Here is a 23,817-nt window from a genome sequence, read left to right as displayed (position 1 = left end):
TATAAATTTATTTTTTTAATCTAAAATTTTCTAGCATGGTATAAATTCATTTTTATAATCTAAAATTTTCTAGCATTGTATAAATTCATTTTTATAATCTAAAATTTTCTAGCATTGTATAAATTCTTTCTCTTTCTTTTTTTTCAATATAAATTTTCTAGCATTATATAAATTCGTTTTTATAATCTAAAATTTTCTAACATTGTATAAATTCTTGCTTTTTCTTTTTTTTTCAATCTAAAATTTTCTAGCATTGTATAAATGCATTTTTCATCCAAAAATTTTCCAGCGTTGTATAAATTCATTTTTTTAATCTAAAATTTTCTAGCATCGTATAAATTCACTTTTATAATCTAAAATTTTCTAGCACCGTATAAATTTATTTTTTTAATCTAAAATTTTCTAGCATTGTATAAATTCATTTTTTCTTTTTGAATCTAAAATTTTCTCGCATTGTATAAATTCATTTTTTGTTTAATCTAAAATTTTCTAGCATTGTATAAATTCTCTTTTTCTTTTTTTCAATCTAAAATAAATTCATTTTTTCTTTTTGAATCTAAAATTTTCTCGCATTGTATAAATTCATTTTTTGTTTAATCTAAAATTTTCTAGCATTGTATAAATTCTCTTTTTCTTTTTTTCAATCTAAAATTTTCTAGCACTGTATAAATTCATTTTTTTAATCTAAAATTTTCTACCATTGTACAAATTCATTTTTATAATCTAAAATTTTCTAGCATTGAATAAATTGTTTCTTTTTCTTTTTTTTAATCTAAAATTTTCTAGCATTGTATAATTTTTTTTTACACATCCTACATGTATTTGTAAAATTTAAACGATGTTTATAAATCCCAGGCCCTGAAGATGATCTCAATAAAGATCGAAACGTTGGCACGGTAAAGAAAATGTTTTTCTAAAACCTACGCCACACCAGTCCGCAACACACCATCTCCGAATAAATATTGTAAAACGTTCTGAGTTTTAGTAGTCAGTTTGTATTCATTTTTAAACATTACCTGAAGTTCAATAGAAATAAAGGTCTGGTAGAAACCTGTCAAAACACGAAGATAGAAAAGAAGATTAGGGTTATGTTAGTTCACTAGGTCACTATCATTTTAGGCGGCATGTAGGATAGCTAGGTTGAAGGTTTATTAGTGTGGTAATGGTTGAAACAAGAACTAGATGTGGAATTTGTAAAATGACGTTGATAAAGATCCGATCCTTCGCGAATTGTATGTTTAGGTCTCGGTTATTGACACAGACGGAAGCGTTGAAAATACGACGGAGGACTTTGGATTGAAAGGATTTAATTATTTGGAAGTTAAAAGGTTTCGCTCACATCTCGACTGTAGATCAATTCGGTCTGATTAATGCTTTCTAAATGTTTAGTTTGTATACAACCACTGCCGATTTAGGTTCTAGTAGACCTCTGAGTTGGTTGAGTTCTTGTCTTTTTAGTTTCGTGTCAATCTATTGAATGTGTGCATAAGCGTTTTCGCTTTTCAAAAAAGAAAAAGTCAAACTTTCAAAATGTATTTATTTTAAATCCAAAACATAATTTAATTTTTTTTCCTATAAAATAATGCCAACGTTTTGGCAGAAGAAATATTCTGCATACAGGTCTGACGAAAGACGACAAAAAATCTTTAAGTCAGATTTTCAGAGCTTTTTCGTTCAAAAATTCTCTACCTTTTAAGTGGTCGTCTAGGGAGCGGAACAGGTAAAAATCGGAAGGGGCGACGTCTGGAGAGTAGGAGGGTGAGGCATGGTTGCCTAACTCGGCGATTTTACACTGAGTGAGTGCAGTTATGTGAGATCTGTCATTATCATGGTGAAAAATGACGTTGCGTCTATTCACCATGACGGGAGATTTCCTTCAACGCTGACTCAACATGATCTAGCTGCGCACAGTATACCTCTACCAAAGGGTTTGATTGTGTGTTAACAGTTCCTAATGAATTATTCCTCGATTATCCAATAAAACTGACAGTAGGACTTTAAAGAGTCAATCAACGAAGATGGACCCTTTGCTTCATGTGGCATGCGAGAGTCTTTCCAAGACAGTCAGTTATGGGGTGGAATCAACGTCCATGCCCGAACTGATCATCATACAGAATGGACTGCACGAAGATAAATTGACGAAGTTCTTCTGCTCCATATTGGGCATAATTTCGTGATAATTCATGTTAATGCTTGACCGCATCTACATAGCTCGGGTCTTCACCCATTACTTGGAGGATGTAGGGATTGCCACAATGAATTGGACGACACGTTCTTCCATCACGAATCCGTTAGAACAGTTATGGGGCATGATAAAGAGACGGGTTAGACATACTTCGCCGCTTCCAACAAGCGATGAAATGCTTCAAACCGTTCGTTGAAAAATGGAATTCGGTTTCACAAAACGAAATACCTAGGAGAGTAAAGGCCCTTTGAAAAGCCAGAGATGGTAATATGCGTCATTAAGAGCAAAACTAAGTAATAAATTGTTAGTTATATTTGAAGTAATTTTCCTGTTTTGTTAAATTTTTGTCACAGCATTATAATTGATTATTTTTTATTAAAACTCATGAATTTGTGATATCGTTTAACTACTTTAAATAAAAATATGCATATTGTGATTAACACAACGATAAAAACAAAATAATTGTGTCCGGTTTATTTATATTTGAGCGTATATTTTGAAAGAATTGCAGTCAGTGGACTTACCAAGTGATAAATTTGTGCACAAACTTAGAACTAATTTTTTTTAAATTATTGTATATATGTACCTACATATTTATACAGTATGGTTCGCTATGATATGCATGCTGGGGGAGTGAATATGACCAGACTTCTATGTTTATTGTATGTTTTATGTCTATTCGGTAGTTGACCATCTGAGGCAGGAACGAGAGGCTAACATTTTAGGATATCGACATTGCATACATATAAAAAATTGATATTCAGTAATCAGATCGAGACGCTCAAATGGCTGCAGCTAAAAACAACACGGGCGTGAAAGACCTGAAAAGAAGGAAAACACGCACAGGGCTGGTGATGATGACCTCAGCTGTCTGTCGTTCCATAAACCTCCCACATTATATACATATGACAAGGTTATAGGGGCGTCGGTGGCCGCAAGGTTTAGTCGTTGACACGGCGCTCATCACTGTAAGGTAAAGGTCCCGGGTTCGAATCCAGCGGTCCTGCATTTCCGACATACTTACAAATGGGCTTTTTTTCAAAAACACCGGCACCCTGAGGGTTTATATGACCTCTGCTGTTGCAACCCCTTGTTTAAAAAACAAAACAAATAGTTATAGTTTTTATTATTGTAGACAAACTCTTTGAAAGTTACTAAGAACTGACCCTTGTGAAATATTAACTGAAATGTATCCGACATCATTTTTCCCGATATCAAAACATGAATTGAAATTGTAATGTCGTTTTATTTTACTAACGATATTTCCCTGACATTTTTAGCCGGATGAAAAGGAACCCCTGGTTTCGAAGGGTTAAACGTTATTCGAGACTTCACGATGATTTTACAAATGTTCATTTCTACAAATAAATTATACTTATTGCTATTTTGTCCTGAATCACTGTGTACTTAAGAAAGGGGTTTTCCACAAAAGGTCACTCTTTTTTTTAAGAACGACGGCTAATTTGCGGTAAAAGCTGTTTTTTTGAAAAAGAGGTCGGTTTTGACCGAACCCTTTTTTGCCGGTTGTTATTGGTAAACTTGTGGGAATCCAAAGGGAGGAGATAATCTATAGAAGGGAATTGTTGTCGACAAAGAGCCTTAGAATGGTTGTTTCTCTTGTATAATTTGTATTTTGCTGCTTGACTTTACCCTTAAGTCCTGATCGAAACAACCAGTTGCATTTAAATTTATTTATTATTGCCTCTAGTTAACACTATTTGCGTTCACTTATTTTTCTTTTTGTTTTGGTACAGCCTCGTGATGATAGATTAAATTCCCAAACAACACACAAATAGTGGCCTATAAAAATTAATATATTATTATAATAATTATTCGGAGATCGTGAGATGCGGTCGATTGTGACGTAAGTTTTACAAAAACATTTTCATCTTGCCAACGTTTCGATCTTTATTGAGATCGTCTTCAGGGCCTGGGATTTAAAAACATTGTTTAAATTTTACAAATACATGTAGGATGTGAAAAAATTAATTTATACAATGGTAGAAATTTTAGATTCAAAAAAATGAATTTATACAATGCTAGAAAATTTTAGATTAAAAATAATAATTTATTGGATTTCACTAATTTCGTGGTCCGCTTGACCAATTAAATCATTACAATTAGTTAAGGTTTTTAGTTGAGGTGGAAAAAAGTTAATGGTACGAGCGGGATTCGAACCCACGATCTTCGGCTAGATACGCCGCTGCTCTACCACTTGAGCTATCGTGACCTCGATCCACTCGGACATCAACTTCCTATCTCAACCCCACCTTATGAGTTTTCCCTCCTTTTTGCCATTTTTCAAGCGGACCACGAAATTAGTGAATTTAAAGAATTAATATGAAGTCCACTTCACTAAAGCTCTCCGTGGCCATTTCGATTGTCGTCGAGAATCCAAACCGATTACACGACATTTGAAAACTCATAAGGTGGGGTTGAGATAGGAAGTTGATGTCCGAGTGGATCGAGGTCACGATAGCTCAAGTGGTAGAGCAGCGGCGTATCTAGCCGAAGATCGTGGGTTCGAATCCCGCTCGTGCCATTAACTTTTTTTCATCTCAACTAAAAACCTTAATTAATTGTAATAATTTATGGAATGTTAAAAAATTTTAGATTAAAAAAAAATTTATGCAATGCTAGAAAATTTTAGATTTAATCAAAGTATTTGTACTCACTCAAAGTGTTGGTTTTCCGTGTAGATGTGTCATTCTTGTCTGTTGTGTTCAGAGTGGTAGTGAAATACTGATGTTTTATATTTATGTGTTTTTTTGTTTTTTATCTAAAATTTCTAACGTTGTATACATTCATTTTTTCACATCCTACATGTATTTGTAAAATTTAAACAGGCCCTGAAGATGATCTAAATAAAGATCGAAACGTTGGCACGATAAAGAAAATGTTTTTCTAAAACCTACGTCATACCAGACCGCATCTCACGATCTCCAAATAATCATTTGTCACTAAAAAAAATAATCATCACAAACGGTCACTAAACACCACACATTATTATAATAAATGAGTTAAAAAGGATAACCGTAGAGTAGGTGAAGGAATAATTTTTTCCGTGAAAAAACTAATTATCTTAGTGCTCGAAAACTTATCTCTTGTTTTACCCAATGTCAACATAGCCCTTTGTTTGGGAGAACAAGATTAGTTAATCATGAATGTTGTTCATCCTACAAGTGCCATTAAATTTGTTTATCGCGTTAGAGAAAATTATGTCTAGCAACAAATAATAACATCCAGAGCACTACACAGGCTTTTTAAAATTTTAGTCGATAAATATTCTAGTTTGGTTTGCAAACATTTACTTGAACTTTCAATTAATTAATCTTTTTGTAAGGCATTGATTGAAATAAAAACGTCAGTGTCACGAGTGGGATTCGAACCCACGACCTTCGCCTAAATACGGCGCTGCTTGAGCTATCGTGGTTTCGATCCACTCGGACAACAATCTTTCGAATTTTCCCTCCTTTTTTATCTCAACCAATGCCTTACATAAAGATTAATTAATCGAAAGATGTTATTTGGTCAATCGAACTACGAATTCTAATGAATTTAATAAGTTGAATGAAGTATATCTTCAATAAAGCTCTCCGTGGCCATTTCATTTGTCACCGAGAATCAAATAGATTTGAAAAATGGCAAAAAGGAGGGAAAATTCGAATGGTTGGGTTGAGATGGGAAGTTAGTGTTTGAGTGGATCGGTCACCATGGCTCGAGTGGTAGCGCAGCGTATTTAGCTGAAGGTCGAGGGTTCGAATCCCGCTCGTGACACTGACCATTTTTATCTCAACCAATGCCTCAAAGATTAATTAATTTAAAGATGTTATTTGGTCAATCGGACTACGAAATCTAATGAATTTGCTACATCCTTAACAAATATCAATCCGACCACCTGACGCTAAAAATACAATTAAAAAAAGTTAAAATAAAATGGTAACGTCATGGACCGGATCGGCAAATAAGCTCTCGCCTATCAAGAGCAATGTCCAGAGGTGGCCCTCCGAGGAGCTGACTCGTCGTTCATCCGCAACCGGTTAAGAATAGGCCATGCTGAATTGACACACGGACACATACTTTTGGGCCAAATCCCGCATATATGCCCGGCATGTAGAAAAAGGACAATGTGTCCCACCTAATCTACAAGGCCCCATATAAAGAGCGTGTGGGAATGCCACCCAATATGAGAATTGTGCTTGAACAAGAAATGAATATTTGGGTCCCCTGTTTCGATTCTTGGAGAAAAACGGGGTTATTTTATTGTATAAAGTAGTGATATTTTGGTGTACCTTAGTGTGTATTGCGAGTGGATGCATTTATTAGCGTGTATGTGAGGTGTAAGAGGGTCAATGACTAAACATTGAGTAACCCATCGACTGTCAATTAGGTTAGTTATATAGTAGGTCTATAGGGTGATGGAGGCCCGAATCTCCACCACCCCGAATGAATAGTAAGCACGTAAGAAAGAATGTATATAAGAGTGAGTCAGAATGAGAATGGGCTTTGATCTAGGGAGGGTTGCATTGGGTGCTGAAATGACGTAGGTGTTTACGTGCATTGGGTGTAAAGACCTACGTCATTTCAGCACCCGGAGCCCAACCTCAATAGCTGGATGGATAAGACCAAGTCTGACTCAGGACTGCCAACACCCGGAGTGGGTGATTGTCGAGGTCTGCCAGTAATTCTTTCTAAATTACAAGAGCTGGAATTGCCGGTGGACTGCGAGAGGTTATAGGCTCAACTATGTACACGTATGTGTATATATAAATCCATGTGCAAATTTGATGTTACATAAGACAGTAATCAGCAAATAACAAATATCGAAATTTGAGGCCACATTTTAACTGAAATTGGATTTTGTGTTTATTTGAAGGTATTGGGCGGTGACGAACATTGACTACATCCATCACCGGACTGGGAAGAGGATCGGCCTCATGATCCTTGTGATATGGTCGGTCGCCTTTCTCGTCTGCATAGCACCGGTCCTTGGCTGGAAGGATCCTGGCTGGGAAGCGAGAATATCCGAAAACCAAACCTGCCTGGTATCCCAAGACATCGGCTACCAGATCTTCGCGACGGCGTCGTCTTTCTACCTCCCCTTGCTCGTCATTCTAGTCCTTTACTGGAGGATATTCCAGACGGCCAGGAAACGGATCAGGAGAAGATTCCAGGCGACTAGTCAAGCGGCCATGCAAGCAGCCGGTCGCCAACCCCCGGCTGGTGGGGTCATAGCTGGTAAGGTTCCATTTATTAATCTTAATAACAAATTTCCAACTAATACTCCATTTTTATAAACTTGGGAGTGTTTCAATTAGCTAGGACAGTATGCTCTGGGTTAATGTATATAAATAGTCTATTAAAAAAACTACACATTTTATATTTAGTAAGATTTGTATTGATGGCGTAAGTAATTTTCTCAGATGAGTACCTAGGTATATTATGAAGACATCCACTACAGATCATCACTGCGAGCTACTTTTTTACGAAGTGATCATTTTAAACCGATCGTTAAAACCTTTTTCGCGCACATTAATTTCTTCCGAATATAAATCCAGTTATGAATCTTCATGAACTAACGTTTTACCATAAAACAAGCTTTATGATGCATTTTCGACATCGCGAGGAGAGTTGATAATTAAACGAGTTTCTGCCAGTTTGATGGGGCGTTTTCGTTGTTCCTCGTCGGGTGTTTCGCGACGATAAACGTTCTCTGGAACCCGTTTTCCGTAATGTCGGACTATGTTTATTTCCAACCCTTAGAATAGGAGAAGTTGGCCCGGGTTGGGAACCCGGTTATTTATGAGTTTAGAAAGCACTTTCCACCTCCACCTGGATCCTGCTTGGCTCTAATCGCACAGTCTGTTTTTAACTTTCAAACGTCTTGCAATCGGACGCAACGATTTTATAAGATTCCTTTAAATTTTATTACGTTTGTAAATAAAATATATAAATGATTATTTTCAAGTAATGATTGTGATATACACCACCACACTCCATTGCAAAACTCTTCTCAGGTATTTAATTTACCCCCTCTTCCTTCTCAGACTATTTTGGTTAAGGAGAAAATACCCCAACATTATTTTTTTCACTGTACAACTCTGATCAGCAGAAAATTGTTAAAATAAAGCATCAAAATACAAAAATATTTGTTGTGTAATAACTATGCCTATATAATAATTTACGTTTTATATTTTACTTTTTTACTTGATTTTTTTTATCCTAAAAAAACCTCTTTTGAGAAATAATTGCTTTTTTATAACAAAAACGTTAAATCATTTTGTAAATTCTATGATTAAAATATTTTGTTTTAGGTCTGTGTGCTGCTGGAGCAGCAGGGGGTAATGGGGGAATCGCTGCAGCAGTTGTGGGTGTGATTGGACGACCTCTTCCTACAATATCTGAAGCAACAACCACGACGACCACAACAGCTTTCACTAATGTCAGTTCTACAAATACGAGCCCAGAAAAGGGTTCGTTTGGGAACGGGCTCGAGCCAGACCCTCCAACAATGGACCTAGGCTCTTCATCCTATCATCCTGTATACCAGCATCACCCTCCAAAGAGGAAGTCTAAAGAAGCCGCTGACTCCAAGAGAGAAAGGAAAGCTGCAAAAACGCTGGCCATTATAACAGGAGCTTTCGTAATCTGCTGGCTGCCCTTTTTCATAATGGCCATATTGTTACCGGTCTGTAACATGTACCAAGTGTGCGTGTTGAACGATTACCTCTTCGCCTTCTTCCTGTGGCTGGGCTATTTCAATTCAACCCTGAATCCAATTATCTACACAATTTTTAGCCCAGAATTTAGGCATGCCTTTAAAAGACTTCTCTGTGGAAGAAGAAATTCAATCAGAAGGAGAGCACGACACCTTGGTGTTAGACATCACCATTAAATTCTATTTTTCTTCTTTCTTCTTTTTTTTAAGGAGGCATTTATTTTGTGCTAGTCATTCATGTCAGTAAAATTTTTACAAATGTTAACCATTACTGTTTGTTCATATAATTATCTATCTTCATGATCACACAAAGTTCAATTTTACATTAATCAACAGTGGTTTTGTCAAATGTCTACCGCGTACGGTTTTTCATGACTGACAAATTTACTTTCATTAGATGTTGAATTTCAGTTTCAAAACATTGTTACCATGTCCAGTAATGTTAGTATAGAAAATTTGATTGACGCAAAAAAAAATCAACTACCAGACATAAAACATAAGTTTGACTCAGGGGCTGATGTGATATAACTAATTACTTCTTTTATCAGCTATGGATTTTAACTGACATTCTTATGAATAATGCATTTTGTAATCTTGTCGTGTTTAGGAATATACTGTATAATAAACAACCGACAAGGTTTAATCAAAATACTAAAATCATCTGTCTATATTTGCCTTCTCGTTATAGCTATTGTTCTTCACTTAAAAATAAAAAGACTGCAAGGTTTTAAGACTCATCCATTTCAAATTAAAATTCAATTTTATTTACATTTTGTTTTGGTTAGTGATGTTAAAAATGTAATTATGTCAACAATATTTTTGAACTGCACTAAAACTTATTGTATCATAGTTTATGGGGGGGAAGGGGTCTCAATATGACATTACAATTTTAAGTAAACCCTTAATGCCAGTTAAAATTTAAGGGAGAAAGAGCTTAAGAGGAAAGAGTGAGCATTATGAATCAAAGAATCCTACAAAATATTTATTAATCAAGTTGCACATTGTTAATAATCTGCCCTACCCCTCTTTCCAATGTGAATAGGCTAGAGATTTTTAAATACTACTTCCTAAAGTTCTCCGAATTACTTTATTTCTGAATCTGCAGTTTGAAACTAGTCGGTGGGCCTATTAGATATTGGTATGACTCTGAGCCCTCATGCCAACCTCTGACTACCTGACTACATCATAATGATTAATTTCGAATTTGCCAAAGCTCAATGTAGAAGAGATTTTGTAGAGAAAAAAAGGATTCTAGCTGTGATTAAGTCTGATTGTGGACTGTGCAGATACTGCATTTATGTACATAACTTATATATTTAGTGCTATAATTGTATTAAGTTAAACCCAGAACTTCCCGATTTTAATATATGTAGTACCAATTTATACGGGTCCATTATATTCTTGTATCGTTGATGTTTAGGCCCGGCAGGATCTTTACACAAGGATGTGAATTATTTTTACCAAAAATTTACCTGCTGGCAGGTAATAATTAAAAAAAAAATTATTTTTAAACATGCTTTAGTTTCATTGAGTACCAAAAAAGTATAGTAAACCTGAGCACTGAAAAAAGCAATATTAAATGAAAATAATTAAATCCAAAGTTAGAATGTAGATAGTTAGAATAGAATGTGTTATTTTTCATATAAAAACATGTAAACTATGTTCAATTGTTAGAATCCAAAAAATTTTACAAGAGCATTAGATAAACATTTTAAAATAAAAGGGTCGTTATTTTTCTAAAATTATAAATTTGTTATTGTCATTATTATAATTATCATTTTTAATATGAGGATTTAAAACTCAACTTTTGAGTATTTCAGAGATAAAACTGTGATCAAAACTGTATCAAACGTTTTAAAACGTATATTTTTAAAAAACAGAAGTCAATTCATTGATCATTTCTGAGAGATTTCACCCTGAGAAAAAGAACTCTCAACCTTTTGATGCAAAAACTTACATGCAAATTAAAAATCAGAATTCTTAAAATGAATAATTTATATGTAAGAATTATGTAAAATGATGACACTAAAACGCGCAATTTCAAAAAATGATCTTGAATTAAAATTATTGAATTTAATATTTTAAAAATGCATATTTAGAGTTTAGAACATCTCAAGCTTGTAGGACAAATTCCAAGAATTGTGCATGTTGATATTATAAACAATATGAAATAAAATTGTATTATACTGAATAACAATCAAATTATATGTGATAATCGTTACCTGTGTTGTTATCAGTAAACTAATTTGACAAGAAAATGTATAAAGATGTAGAAATGTTTCTAAATGAATGAGCATGCTTCCTATTTATACAACTGGTAGTCTTTAAAATTTAAATTTAGTCTTAAATGTGGCAAATTATTTCAGAAAGAAATGGTATCTATTAAAGTTGGTTGTATAATATGTATAATTTTTTTTTCATAAACTTATTCTTTTTATCCCTTTATGTCTATTACTATATTTAAACATTTATTGCACTTTTTTTTCTTATTGAAACCATAATAATACCAATAGAGACTTTTATGTATAAGTGTAATTTAAAACAAATGTCATTTACCAATATAGGACACATTTACAACAAAATTCAGTATTTTTACTATTGTAAGTCATCTCACTTTTGCAAAGTGAGTTTAAAAAGTTATTTACATATTTTATGTTCACCTCGATGACAGTTTTTAAGATTTGTTTCAAAACATTAGTTAAAATTATCTGAATTATTTTGAGGCTATTAAACAATAAAAATGAGTTTTTTCCTCTGACTCTCTTAAGTATCATTGTCATTCTTTTCCTTTTTCTCCATTCCTGGATCCTCAATAAGATCTTTGTCGATTTCAATTTCAATTCCGTATTTCTCGCCAATCTTTGAACTTGCCTCTATCATTGATTCAACCAGCCTTTCCTGTAAAATAAGTTTTAAATCATTATATAGTGCAGGCTTTAATATATAAAGATATTCAATATACTAACCCTGACAACATTAATACACATTGAACTTAACGATAAGCCAAAACCCATGAAAACAACGGAAATCATCATGTTATCTTGATTCTGAAAAATAGTGATCCCTTGACTTTTTTTTTTTTTTTTTTTTTTGAACATTGAATACCTTTGGCACAAAATCACCCAAACCAAGAGTTGTCATGGAAATAAATAAAAAGTAAAAAGCCTCAAAGAATGTCCAATCTTCCCACAAGAAAAAGAGTATGGATCCTAAAAATATATAAAGAGCAAAAAACATCAGGCAAAGTGTAACAGGCAGTGGAGCATTTTCATCATCATCTATCCTTATCTCATCATCCTCCACCCCCATTTCAAGTTCGTCAGAGGCTGTCGAAGTCCTTCTTTCCTTAAGATGATAAAATATAGTTTATGCATTGTAAATCCATATTAAAACATCATTGATTACTATTTCATCATCTTCTTTCCTAAAGCTCCCTGTGTAATAAATACGGCGAAAAATTAGCCAAAGAAATTTAATAACTCTTGTCAGTACAAAGCCAAAGTCTGTGAGTACAATAAGAAAAAGTGGTATTCCAATTACTGCATAGACCATTGTCAATAATCTTCCTATAGTTGTAACTGGGTACATGTGACCATAACCTTTAAATTTACCTGTTAATTTTCTTATTGCATTTAAAGAGCAATCACGTACCAATTGATGTAAAAACTGTGCAGCAAAAGAACACGGTATTCCAGAATTCCCAGTTCAACTCATCCTTTCCACGAGCCATCACAATGTTGTGGTTATAGTTAGCTGAAATTGCCAATTCATAATCCTGGAAACCTTTGGTCACATTACCAAAAAAATATTCAACCGTTTTCGGAGTGTTTGCTGATGAAGTAAATTTGGATTGCTCCTATGAAAGTTATTAATTTTAAATAATCAGAAGTGCAGTTAAAACATTTGTGTATTTATAAATTTATGTATATATACATATTATAGAAATGGAGCTTTTTTTAAAAATATATATTAAGACTATACGCAAAATGGTTGCCTAATAGGAACGAATAACCTTGTTCNTATGTAAGTTAATAAACTTCAAAATTTTCTTTTAATTATTATTACATGGATTGTTAACAATTAATTTTTTTTAAATAGTAACTCTTATAACTTGAAAACAAACATTTACATTGAGTACCTTTTATTATACTTAGAGGCAAAGAAAAGTGTCCACCCTCTTTTTTTAATACATGCAATTATTATAATTTTTATTTTTTGGGTTTACTAGATATTTTTAAAGAAAACTATAAGATATAGCTAAACGCTGCTAAGGAAACATTAAAGAAAATATTCAATTCAGTACAAAGTATTTCCTCCTCTTACGTTGATCACCATTTGCATTCAACGCAACGACGATGTAAATTGGTCCCTGATCCAAGAAGGCTGGATTGAGAAGGTAAAGAGCCATACCAGGTTCTGCATAGGTCATACTAGGATTACACGTGGGCACTTGCTGGCAGGAAAGAGATCACCTCGGTGCCCATTGTGTACCAAAAGATTACTTGTTGAACATAGTTTACAATGCGGAAAACTAGAAGCCTATGTGAATGATACTAGGATGAACTATGTAGTTCCTGCTAACCTATGTGAGGTATTACACCGTGACAGTGGGCATTGATAATCAGGGCTATAACAGTTTTTAAAAGTATATTGTATGTAAAGTAAATGTAAATTGTTAGAATGAGGGGATTATACCCACCCTGACGGATATTGAGTACTCTTGGGTGAGATTATATTGTCTGGAGGATTTAAACCCACCCAACGAATTATTGAGTTCTCTTGGGGAGTTAATGTTACCATATTTATTTTGTTTTGAGAGGTGCAAGGATATTGGCATCATCAGAATATCCAGCACCACAATGCCGGATGTGTACTTCTGGGTATCTGGGGAGGTGTAGACTCTTCACCGGGGCATTGTTCATCTATACACCTCGGTGTTTCACCAGGCAGGGCTCTCATCACTAGTAATGTTTCCGGAGGAGGAGGAAAGCATAAAAATCTTTAGGTGTTATGGGTTTTCTTGTTCTTTCAATAGTAATTGACAACCTAATGTAACTATGAGAGGTTAGCAAGTTAAGAAAACAGAGACAAAAATGCATGGGAAAAATCTGACATAGGTGCAGAGAACTGGTGATGAACACTTAATGTTTTTTGGCTCATAAAAAATACTAATAATAATAAAAACAATGTTCTTACAGACATTATCACTTGCACAAGTTCAGGTCTTGATTCAAAAAGGTCTTTTATTTCAATTGGTTTGTCATTGGCCTCACAAAGTCGAAAGAGGAAAGCACCAGCAAAAGCATAAAGCACCACTGCGACAAGCAGCATACCGTGAGTCACCCAGGTTTGAGAGAGCTGGCCCACTTTTGCATGCAACCAAAGGAATATTCTTTCATTGACCTCCAAGCCATAATGTTGGATATCTGAAACCAGATTGTCATAAATTACATGCAATATTATTTCCAAATAGATGATTTTTTACCAGCAACAATATCTTCTTGAGCTTTCCTGTAAAAAGACAGAAAAATGTTACATAATAAAACTGTTATTATTAACAACATTCTTACTTAACTTATAATAGAATATATAATAAATAGATATAAAAAACTATATTCAATCATTTGTCTTTTTTTTTTAATTATTTTAGAAACTTGAAACTTTATAAAGTTGCACTACGAGGTGACTGTAATATGGAAATATTTTCAAGTAATCAAACATACCAAACATTGATCCTTTCTTGTTAATAATTAAATTCACTAATTTCATGGTAAGCTTGACCAATTAATATATTACAATTAATTAAGGTTTTTAGTTGAGATAAAAAAGTCAATGGCACGAGCGGGATTCGAACCCACGATCTTCGGCTAGATAAGCCACTCCTCTACCACTTGAGCTATCGTGACCTGATCCACTCGGACACTAACTTCCCATCTCAACCACACCTTTTGGATTTGATTACACGACATTTGAAAAATGGCAAAAAGGACTGTTCCCTGAGCTCAAGAAAAAACCATGGTTTTCGGAAGGCGATAGCCCAGAAGGAATGTCAAAGGAGTTCTATTCTACTATTTTTAGAATGAAGACAAATCATGGCCTATGGGATAGCTACAAGAAGAGAATCGGTTTGGTATCGTCTCCGAACTGTCCCACTTGCGATTGCCCTTCAAATCCTTCCCACATAATTTTTGAATGTCCAGAATATGAAAATGAAAGAGACAAACTGCTAAAAAATCTGAGCAAAGTCCCAAACATTTCAAAACCAATAAACTTAGAAACTGTCCTAGTAAGCAACAATCCATCAGCTTTCAACATAATCTATGGATTTCTAAAGTCGATAAACGTTTCTTTTTGATTATCTTCAAGCATGAAAATTTAGAAGATGAGAAGATGATGGAGCTGAATGAGTGGTGCGGGCGTGGGGCGAGGACCTGGCCCTGGTCGGCCGATCACGCTCGACAGTAAAATGAAAATAGAAAACTTTATGAGTAATATGCCAGCGTAAACCCCCCCCCGCCCCCCCCAAAAAAAAATAATAATAATCTTCATATATAATAATGAATTTAATATATTTAATTTGAATTGCCAAATCATCTGTTGTATAAAAAAGGTCAGAATCGAGGTTGTTGATACTGTGGTGGTGTTCATATTCAATTTCATTGCCTTGATCACAAAAAGCATTGGGGCACACAATCGTGGTTCCGTTTTCTGAAATTACTGCTTTATTACAAAAATCCATTCATGAAAAGTGACTGGAAAATCTGGTAGACCACCCCATTTCAAATAATTTGGCATTCAAACAAATCAAACAGTAAAGGGGATAATATATATGAGCTTGGTTCTGCCCCAAGACAATTTCTGCAATTGTTTCAGCAATAATTAATTGGAGTATGAAAGAAATGGAATTTTCCATTTGTATTCTGTTCAGAACCAAGATTCTGCCCCTTACTCTTTTCATTTAACTCATTCAATTAATTATCTAAGAGTTAAGAATAATGTCATGTAATTAGTGCAATTACACACTTTGAATGATGATGATGATGTTGTTGATGATGTTGAGGATGATGCTTAGGTGCGTGTACTTCTTCTTCAGAATGTGAGGAAACTTCATCATGGACTCTGAAACACAATGTAGCATTAAATGATAGTATAGTAAGAGGACTACGACAAATATTTATTATATTGGCCAACCTTTTTTTTTTATGTGCCATGTGTATGTGTCATCTTTAAATTGAAACCTTTAAAATTTATGTAGATAAAAAATTGAAGCATTTTCACCACTTAAAACTGTACATGGTGTACTTACTTTTTCAAAGTGTGATGTAATTTGGCTTTTCTATTTGTAATTGTGATCCCTCTTGATTTTCTATCATACTTTTCACAATTCAGAAAGATTACACAGTCCTTAAAAATAGTCGCCTGAAATATAAGTTTACTGTTTCTGCCTGATCATATAAAAAGTTTTTTTTTTTAAATTTCCCTTTTAACATATGTAATTTTTCATGTATCATCAAAAGAACTCCATTTTTTCCATTCTATACAGATCTATCTATTATAAGTTTATAAAAACAATACTTCATAGTAAATGATAAATTTCCTGTTTATTATCAACACATGATTCTTTTCACATCACGACACAAATTTTTGTGAATTTAGGTTTAATAAAATAGAGTAGTTTTTATTGTGTTCGCAAGTTCATTGTAAAAACGTCACAAAATAAATATACAATTCATTACTTTAAGCTTTTTACAACCTCCCTGAATTCATCCTTGTGGTAAATAGAATTTTCTATTAATAACTATTTTATAAATGTTATGAATTCATTAGTCGGTAACAATTTTATCTTATTGGGGAGCATGTTGTCCTAATTGCACTGTTTTCTGGGCTATTTGCTGTTTTTTCGTTGAACAGAAAGGAATTACTAAACTATTATTTATAATATTTATCTTGGTTGTTTCAAAGCAAGTCTCAATAATATGGTTTTCCTTAATATACTTTAGATTGGAGTAAATGTACAGAGCAGATAGGGTCATCACTTTCAGTTCCTTGACTAGTATGGTATGGTATGGTGGAAAAGGATACTAGGTATGGTATGGTATGGTAGAAAAGGATACTAGGAAGCGGGGTTTGCACTCCCCGGGCACTGCAGCCTTCTGGCTTATTGTACCTTCCCAGTTCCCTAGTTTAGTCAATAGACTCAATCCTTCTTCTCAGAAGCATCAAGTCATTGACTGTTATTGCTGCAATTTGGTTCCCTGTGTCTTTTTCGTACGCTAGGTTAAANCGCATAACACCTTGGATTTGGGCTGGAGAGTGGGACCAGGATAAGGTGTGGGGTGGGAAGAGGGGTAGGTGTTGGGTTTAGGATTAGGAGGTGTCAGGTCCAGCTCCTGTCCCTCCATACCCCTCTTTCCGTTTGTTAGTTAACAGGGTACACCCGCATAAGCTTCGTGAAGGTGGAAAGTCGGAGTTGGGTATTAGAGGCTATTGGAGGCGCATAGTACCCATTCGTACCCCAAGGATACTAGGAGCGGGGTTTGTATTCCCCAGGCACTGCAGCCTTCTGGCTTATTGTACCTTCCTAGTTCCTTAGTTCATTCAATAGACTCAATCTTCTTCTTAGAAGTATCAGGTCATTGACTGTTGCTGCTGCAATTTGATTCCCTAAGTCTTTTCCGTATGTTAGGTTAAACCTCCATTGAGCTGTTGCTTCACATTCGAAGATGATATGGGTGGCTGTTTCCTCCTCCTCATTATATAATCTGCAAATGGGATCATCGCTGTATATACCCATGTTGTGTAGATGTTTTCTCAGATACCAGTGACCGGTTAGTAGTCCTACCACTCCTCTGAGTTTGGCCCTCTCCAATTGCAGCAGTGTTTTGCCAGTCTCGGTGAGGGTTGTTTCATCATAAGTATACTATGACTACCGCTAGAGTTTATCCACTTCTCCTTTTGTTTTGTTTGGATCCATTCTGTGATGGAGGATTCAATATTTGTTTTTGTTATCCCAAGTATAGGTTCGGGGCCTATGTAATGGTCTTGCAGATCCATCTCTGGCCAGTCTGTCTGCTTTCTCGTTACCCAAAATTCCCCTGTGCCCTGGCACCCAAGATATCATCAGGTTGTTGTGTTTCCCCAGGTTTTGGAGATTTTGGATGCATTCACTGACTAGTTTTGATGTGATTCTTTCACATGCTAATGCTTTAATAGCTGCTTGGCTATCTGATCTTATGAGGATTTTTTTGTCAGTGTAACCTCTTTTAAGATTTTCCAGGGCACAAGCATTGATGGCATGTATTTTCTCTTGAAAGACCAAAGTGTACTTCCCTAATGAGTTTGATTGCTCATGTTTTGGGCTTGTACAGAAAACGCCTGATCCGGTTCCTTCGTTTGTTTTGGAGCCATCTGTGTACCATATCATTGTATCTGATGCTCTCCTGTGTTCTTCCTCTCCTTTATAGTCCGTTGAGACTTTATAGGAAGTCGTGAAGATTGTTTCCGGGATCAGTCATTTCTAATAATGAGTGTCTGATTTTGTTGACTATGGTTGTATGCCCGAATTGTTTAGTTCCTTTCCAATTTAATTGTTTCTGGAGCCTAAATGAGCTTTTCCTAGCCTCTCCTTGTATGAATATTTCCAGTGGAGGTAGGTTTTGCAAAATTTCTAATGCGTTTGTAAGGGTTGTTCTCATCGCCCCAGTGATACATAGGTTTGCTAGTCTTTGTATGCTGCTTAATGTTTGGGTAGCTACTTTTTGTTGAGCTTTGTTCCACCAGATTAGTGATCCATAGGTTATTTTGGGTCTTATAGTAGTTTACTATGATCCTTCTGTTTTTTTCTCAAAGATGCCTTTTTTTTTGCTTTTCAAGTATTTTTTCTGCATATGTTTCACTTCTCTAAAACCTTATGCTGTAATTTACAATTCCTTGAAATACTGATAAATACACGGTTTGTAGTATACAGATATCAGGGACATTTCTTAATTTCCTTAGTATAAAACAGATCGGGGCAAGTTTTCTGGGTAGTCAATACCTTTAAAAATTAATTGATATTTATGAAAGGTATTGGTTGAGATGTAAAGTTGTAAAGTGATAGTCATTAGGAACAACTGTAATCCTGTAGTTATTAATTATTAATTGTATAAATATTATAAATAAAGAAAGGGACGAGCCTTGCAGGGGTAGGAGGGGAAGACTGACTCGTCAGCGAAAAGGGTGACGACGATTCAGTCTGGTACGATCGAGAGAAGGAAATGCTGCTCATCCTGCTCTGCCTCTGTTTTGGTAAGTCCCCCTGCAAATCACCTTAAGTCATTTCCCATGCAACCCTTCAAACCCTCCCGATTACAGAGATAAAAAATTCTCCAGAAGATAAATATTAATTGAAATTAATTGAAAAAAGTTAATTGGTCAATCGGACCTTGAACTGAAATGGACCTTTAAAAAGTTTACAGTTTTGTTTTATTATTTTCTAATAACTGATGAAATGATTTTTATTCACATTTATATCAAGGAAGTTAGCACAGAAATAGAACTTACTTATAGCGTTCTTCATTTAATACTGTCGTCAAATTTTTTATATTGTACTTACTAATAAAATTAGAATCATAAGCAAATTGGAAAGGGGAAATATTCTTATCTGTACATATACAAAAGTTTTTAAGTCATTAAAATATATCACAAAAAATATAGGTACTAAAATGGACCCCTGAGGTATACTGTACTTGACTACTTCATTAACTAGTATATGTTCCATTAATTATTACAGTCTGTTTCCTGTTTTTTAACAAATTCTCATGAAATTTCGATTTACCCACAATGCCAAAGTGTGGCAACTTTTCCAATTGTGTGATTAACTGTGTCGAACACCCTAGATAGATCACATAGTGCCATTGTTATAGGGTTTTTTTTTTTTTTTAATAATCGTTAACCGTTAAATATCATTTTTATCACATCATGGTGATCACAAAGCAATGGTTCCTAGGCGATTTCTGTATCCATATTGTGATAGAGAAAGAACATTAAATTTCTCCAGAAACTTATACAGCCTATTCTTGAATGCCATTTCAAACACTTGTGACACTACTTGAGTAAGTGTGGTAGGTCTATAGCACTCAGCACAGTCTTTCTGATATTTTTTAAAAACAGGAGACTTTATATAGTTTAAGTTTATCAGGAAACTTGGCCTCTATAAATACTAAGTTAATCAAATGACTGAGCGAATCACAGATTGCCTCATTTACATGTTTGACTAGTTGGGACATACCATTTGCGTCTGGGGCATTGGAATTTCATAGTTTTAGTGTAATGTCATATACCTCCTGAGCTGCAACCAGATTCAAAAACATTGATTGCCACATCTTAGGTATCAGTCCCAAGTAATGAAAACTGAATTTACTCTTTGAACAGCTAAATAAAAAATTCTTTGGAATTTCAGAAAAATAGTTGTTAAAAACATTAGGCTTGATATTAATATAGTTTTCTTTTCGTTCTATTTAACTCTTTATTTACTGAGCAACACACTTTTGACATATTTTTAAACTGCGAAATAACTCTTCTATTAACTTTCAATTTGATTTTTGTAGAGTATGTCGATAATCTATTCTTGTTTGTTTTATTTTTTCATTTAACTCTTCACTACCAATTTATTTTCCACAAATATATTAAAAGTAAAGCCTATTATTTTATTATATCTTATATGTAGCTTGCTCAGTTGCTTAACATTGCTATTATTATTTTTACATAGTTTTTCTTTTTTTAAATAGAAATGAGTAATTAAACAAGTTGTAAAAAATATCTCAGAATCTATCAAAAGAAATAACAAAATCCTCTATTGTATTAAAATCTTCCCAGCTAGCAAATATATGCTTTGCCCAGAGCAGCCTTGCGTCGTAGAGGTGGTCTCGCAGTTATCGACTCCGGCATTTCTCGCATGCTTGGACCGATTTGTTGCTAGAAGAGGTCTCCCGAGCAAGATGATGTCCGACAACGCAAAAAATTTCGTCGGAGCTAAACGTGAGCTGTCTGAACTTTATATCTGGTGGGCCTCCGAGAATACGAGACAAGAAATCGACGTCCAGATGGTGAAGCAGAGCATCGAATGGAGCTTCATACCGCCGTCAGCCCCTCACTTTGGAGGATTATGGGAGGCGGCGGTAAAGTCACTGAAATATCACCTCACTCGGGTTTTGGACCATCAACCATTTACTTTTGAAGAGTTATGCACCGTGGCTATCAAGATTGAAGCAATTCTAAATTCACGCCCTCTCTACGCGATGTCATCCGATCCCGACGATTATTCTATGTTGACACCTGGACATTTTTTAGTCGGCGACGCCCTAGTATCCTAGTAATATGATTGGACGGATCGCACGCCACATATGCTGACTCGATGGCAATTCCTGCAAAAATGCGTGGCAGATATCTGGAAAAAATGGCGACTGGAGTATCTGACCACTCTACAGCAACGTACGAAATGGCAACGGCAGACCGACAACATGGCTCTTGGAACGCTAGTTGTTATGCGTGACGCACAAGTACATCCCTTATCATGGGGCATCATTGAGCAGTACCCCGGTAAGGATGGGGTGGTACGAGTTGTGTGCATAAAAACGCCCTTAGGAGAATATACGCGTCCGGTTACACGTCTATCTCCTCTGCTCCCTGAACCCTGAATCTTTCCAATCCTGTTCTCTTTGCAACGTCTCTTTTCTCTTAGTGAAATTTCTATTGAAATTTGGTGGGCGGTATGTTTACGCCGGAGAGAATTTTTTCATTTTTTTTAAATTTGTTTATTTGTTCAAATATCCATGGAGTGAAAAACAAAAAAAGGGTCTCGGGGTCCAGCTGGCCAGTGGATGAATCCATTGGAGAGTGGATGAACGCGTTTGTCTAATTCTTTTTGATCTCGATTTGTAATCGAAGTTACAATTTACGAGTACCCCGCTGGATTACGAAGTTATTTGTTTTCTCTTCGCCCGCTCATCGTTGTGGAATCACAACGCCTGCAATTCTTCATCGCACATCATTTTGCTGTTCACAGGTCAGATTTTTCCTTTCGGCTGCTCACGTCTTCTAATAAGACTTTAATTTGAAGTGTTTGTTCTCATAATTGTTAAGTACTATGAAAAACATTTAAAACCAAGTTTCTTGTATAGTTTGATTAATTTTCTGTAATAAGTCTGTCACTATTCTCTTTAATCTATTGACCCTGGCCAGGCCACTTTGTTGTTCAACTTATGTAAATTAAATTAACTTTATCGCCCAATGTATGTATATCATATTAATTTAATTTAGTTTAATTTAATCTATATTTCTTCATATCGCGTCCTGATTCTGTCAGGGAGTCAACGTAAAGGGACAGGTTCCGGCGAACTAGCAAAGGTAAGGAGTGTTGCTGCCAATTAAGGATAGCCCCTTCTTCCAACACATTTTCATTCAAATATTTTTTTTTCTCATTTTATTGTCCTAGTATATGAATACATTTTTTTTGGGGGGGGGGGGCAATTTATTACTTCTTTCCAACTAAGAAGAAACTTATCTTCCAAAATTGTCAACTTTTTCTTTTTTCTGAATCTAAAAACTGTTTAACCAATAATTAATTTTAAAAAATTATATTAATCACTTGTAATTCTGTCCCAAGGAGGATAAAACAAAGCATAGATATTCACGAATGCACTTTGTAAGTACTGCCTGATTTCTCCAAAGCTTTTGTGATGGTTAACGATGACCTAAGCCTTGGAACTTGAAAATTTGTTTGGTTTTTCATCCTCTATTTCTAAATCAACATCCTCTTATTTTTCAGGTTGTAAACAAGTTCTCAAACCTAATAACAAAACTCATCTGACATTCCTGTTAAATCTGGAGTTCCTCAAGGCGCAATTTTAGGACCCTTATTGTTTTCAATTTTTAATAACGACCTCCCTCCTTGTTTAAATTACACTAAATTTCACATATATGCTGAGTGTCCAAATCTATACACAATATCCCATTTAATCTGAGGTTCCATTTAACTCATTAACAAAGACCTTTCGAGCATGTTTCATCAGGATTCAAACAGTGGCCTTAAACTCAACCCAACTCAAATTCCATTCGATTACAGCACACATCTGCCAACTGAGCATTTTTCTTATATTATGGCTCTTTACTATCCGTCTCTAATTAGGAAAAAAAAATATTTAGACTGTGTTGCTAGAAGGATGAATGGGACTTTAAATTCACTTTGTAAATATCATAAATTTATATCTCTGACAGTAAAACTTAGACTAGTCAACTCTTATTTTACCGCTTTTTACTTATTGCGGTACTCTCTACTCTTTTTCATTTAATCACACTTCCACTAAAAAAAATTAATTATTTTTTATTTAATTATTATTTTAATAATTGCGCAAGATTTGTTTATGAAGAAGAGAGCAAATATCAACTCACGACAAGTTCATTCTGGGTATTTTTTTTCTATTAAATTTATTAATTACCTTAAACTCTGATCTCTTATTTAAAATTAAACATACGCTCTGCCCATCATACTTATACTTTATATTTGGTTTTAATTCTACCCTGGGTTTAAATACCATAAAAAACTTGCATCATAAATCCAATTCTATGAATGATTCATTTAGAGTTGCTGGGGCGCATTTGTGGAATTCCCTTCCATGGCATATTAGGTCGGTCCACCCCATTCGGGCTTTCATGTGTGGAGCTTTCAACTTTTCTGCAAACAATCCTTGATTTCATCAAACTAACTCAACATGATCTTGTTGCTATTTTATTTTCTCTTTTATACTTTTCCTTTATACCTACTCCTCTCCTTCATTCATACTCAACTATGTTAATATCATACAAATTTCGTTTATTATTATTTCTTACTCTTCTACTTTTTGTTATTTAATTAGTTTATATTTTCTACTCAGTG

General features: G+C 34.7%; 3 protein-coding genes across 6 annotated transcripts in view; 2 read left to right on the top strand and 1 right to left on the bottom strand.

Moving 5' to 3' along the window:
• LOC106662272 (5-hydroxytryptamine receptor-like) overlaps positions 1-9,369 on the top strand; it is a 338,924-nt gene extending 329,555 nt beyond the window's left edge. The window contains exons 4-5 of the mRNA XM_014386248.2: positions 7,062-7,423; positions 8,500-9,369. Of these exons, the coding sequence (XP_014241734.2) occupies positions 7,062-7,423; positions 8,500-9,080 (943 nt within the window). The 3' untranslated portion in view covers positions 9,081-9,369. The remainder of the gene's footprint in view (positions 1-7,061; positions 7,424-8,499) is intronic.
• A 1,989-nt stretch (positions 9,370-11,358) lies between these two features.
• LOC106662274 (TWiK family of potassium channels protein 18-like) lies at positions 11,359-16,515 on the bottom strand. 4 transcript variants are annotated; one of them, XR_001339865.2, is made up of 11 exons: positions 16,210-16,515; positions 16,095-16,141; positions 15,927-16,022; positions 14,389-14,414; positions 14,100-14,329; positions 12,555-12,759; positions 12,309-12,502; positions 12,192-12,248; positions 12,009-12,112; positions 11,870-11,950; positions 11,359-11,801 (listed from the first exon to the last, which is right to left on the bottom strand). XR_001339865.2 is itself a non-coding variant. In XM_014386252.2 (10 exons), the coding sequence occupies exons 2-10, from the start codon at positions 16,112-16,114 to the stop codon at positions 11,667-11,669; spliced, it is 1,062 nt and encodes a 353-aa protein (XP_014241738.1). In that variant the 5' UTR covers positions 16,115-16,141; positions 16,210-16,513; the 3' UTR covers positions 11,359-11,666. The 4 variants fall into 4 exon arrangements, 3 of the variants coding, with proteins under 3 accessions (XP_014241738.1, XP_014241736.1, XP_014241737.1); XM_014386252.2 differs by having other exon boundaries at positions 12,009-12,248; positions 12,309-12,337; positions 16,210-16,513; XM_014386250.2 differs by having other exon boundaries at positions 11,360-11,801; positions 12,009-12,248; positions 16,210-16,513.
• Positions 16,516-20,770: 4,255 nt separating this feature from the next.
• LOC106662057 lies at positions 20,771-21,256 on the top strand. The gene has a single exon (XM_014385860.1). The coding sequence runs from the start codon at positions 20,771-20,773 to the stop codon at positions 21,254-21,256; it is 486 nt and encodes a 161-aa protein (XP_014241346.1).
• Positions 21,257-23,817: the final 2,561 nt, after the last annotated feature.

Source organism: Cimex lectularius, unplaced genomic scaffold (genome assembly GCF_000648675.2).
Source record: "Cimex lectularius strain Harlan isolate CLEC.00 unplaced genomic scaffold, Clec_2.1 scaffold3, whole genome shotgun sequence".
In the NCBI taxonomy this organism is placed as follows: domain Eukaryota; kingdom Metazoa; phylum Arthropoda; class Insecta; order Hemiptera; family Cimicidae; genus Cimex; species Cimex lectularius.
This window is presented reverse-complemented; position numbering and strand designations above follow the sequence as displayed.

Coding starts and splice junctions, on each gene's coding strand:
- LOC106662057 (XM_014385860.1), top strand. CDS start 20,771: ATGCTTTGCCCAGAGCAGCCTTGCGTCGTAGAGGTGGTCTCGCAGTTA.
- LOC106662274 (XM_014386250.2), bottom strand. CDS start 16,114: ATGGCACATAAAAAAAAAAG. Junction 14,330..14,388: donor TCAAGAAGATATTGTTGCTG/GTAAAAAATCAT, acceptor ATCTGGTTTCAG/ATATCCAACATTATGGCTTG. Junction 11,802..11,869: donor TGTGTATTAATGTTGTCAGG/GTTAGTATATTG, acceptor CTTATTTTACAG/GAAAGGCTGGTTGAATCAAT.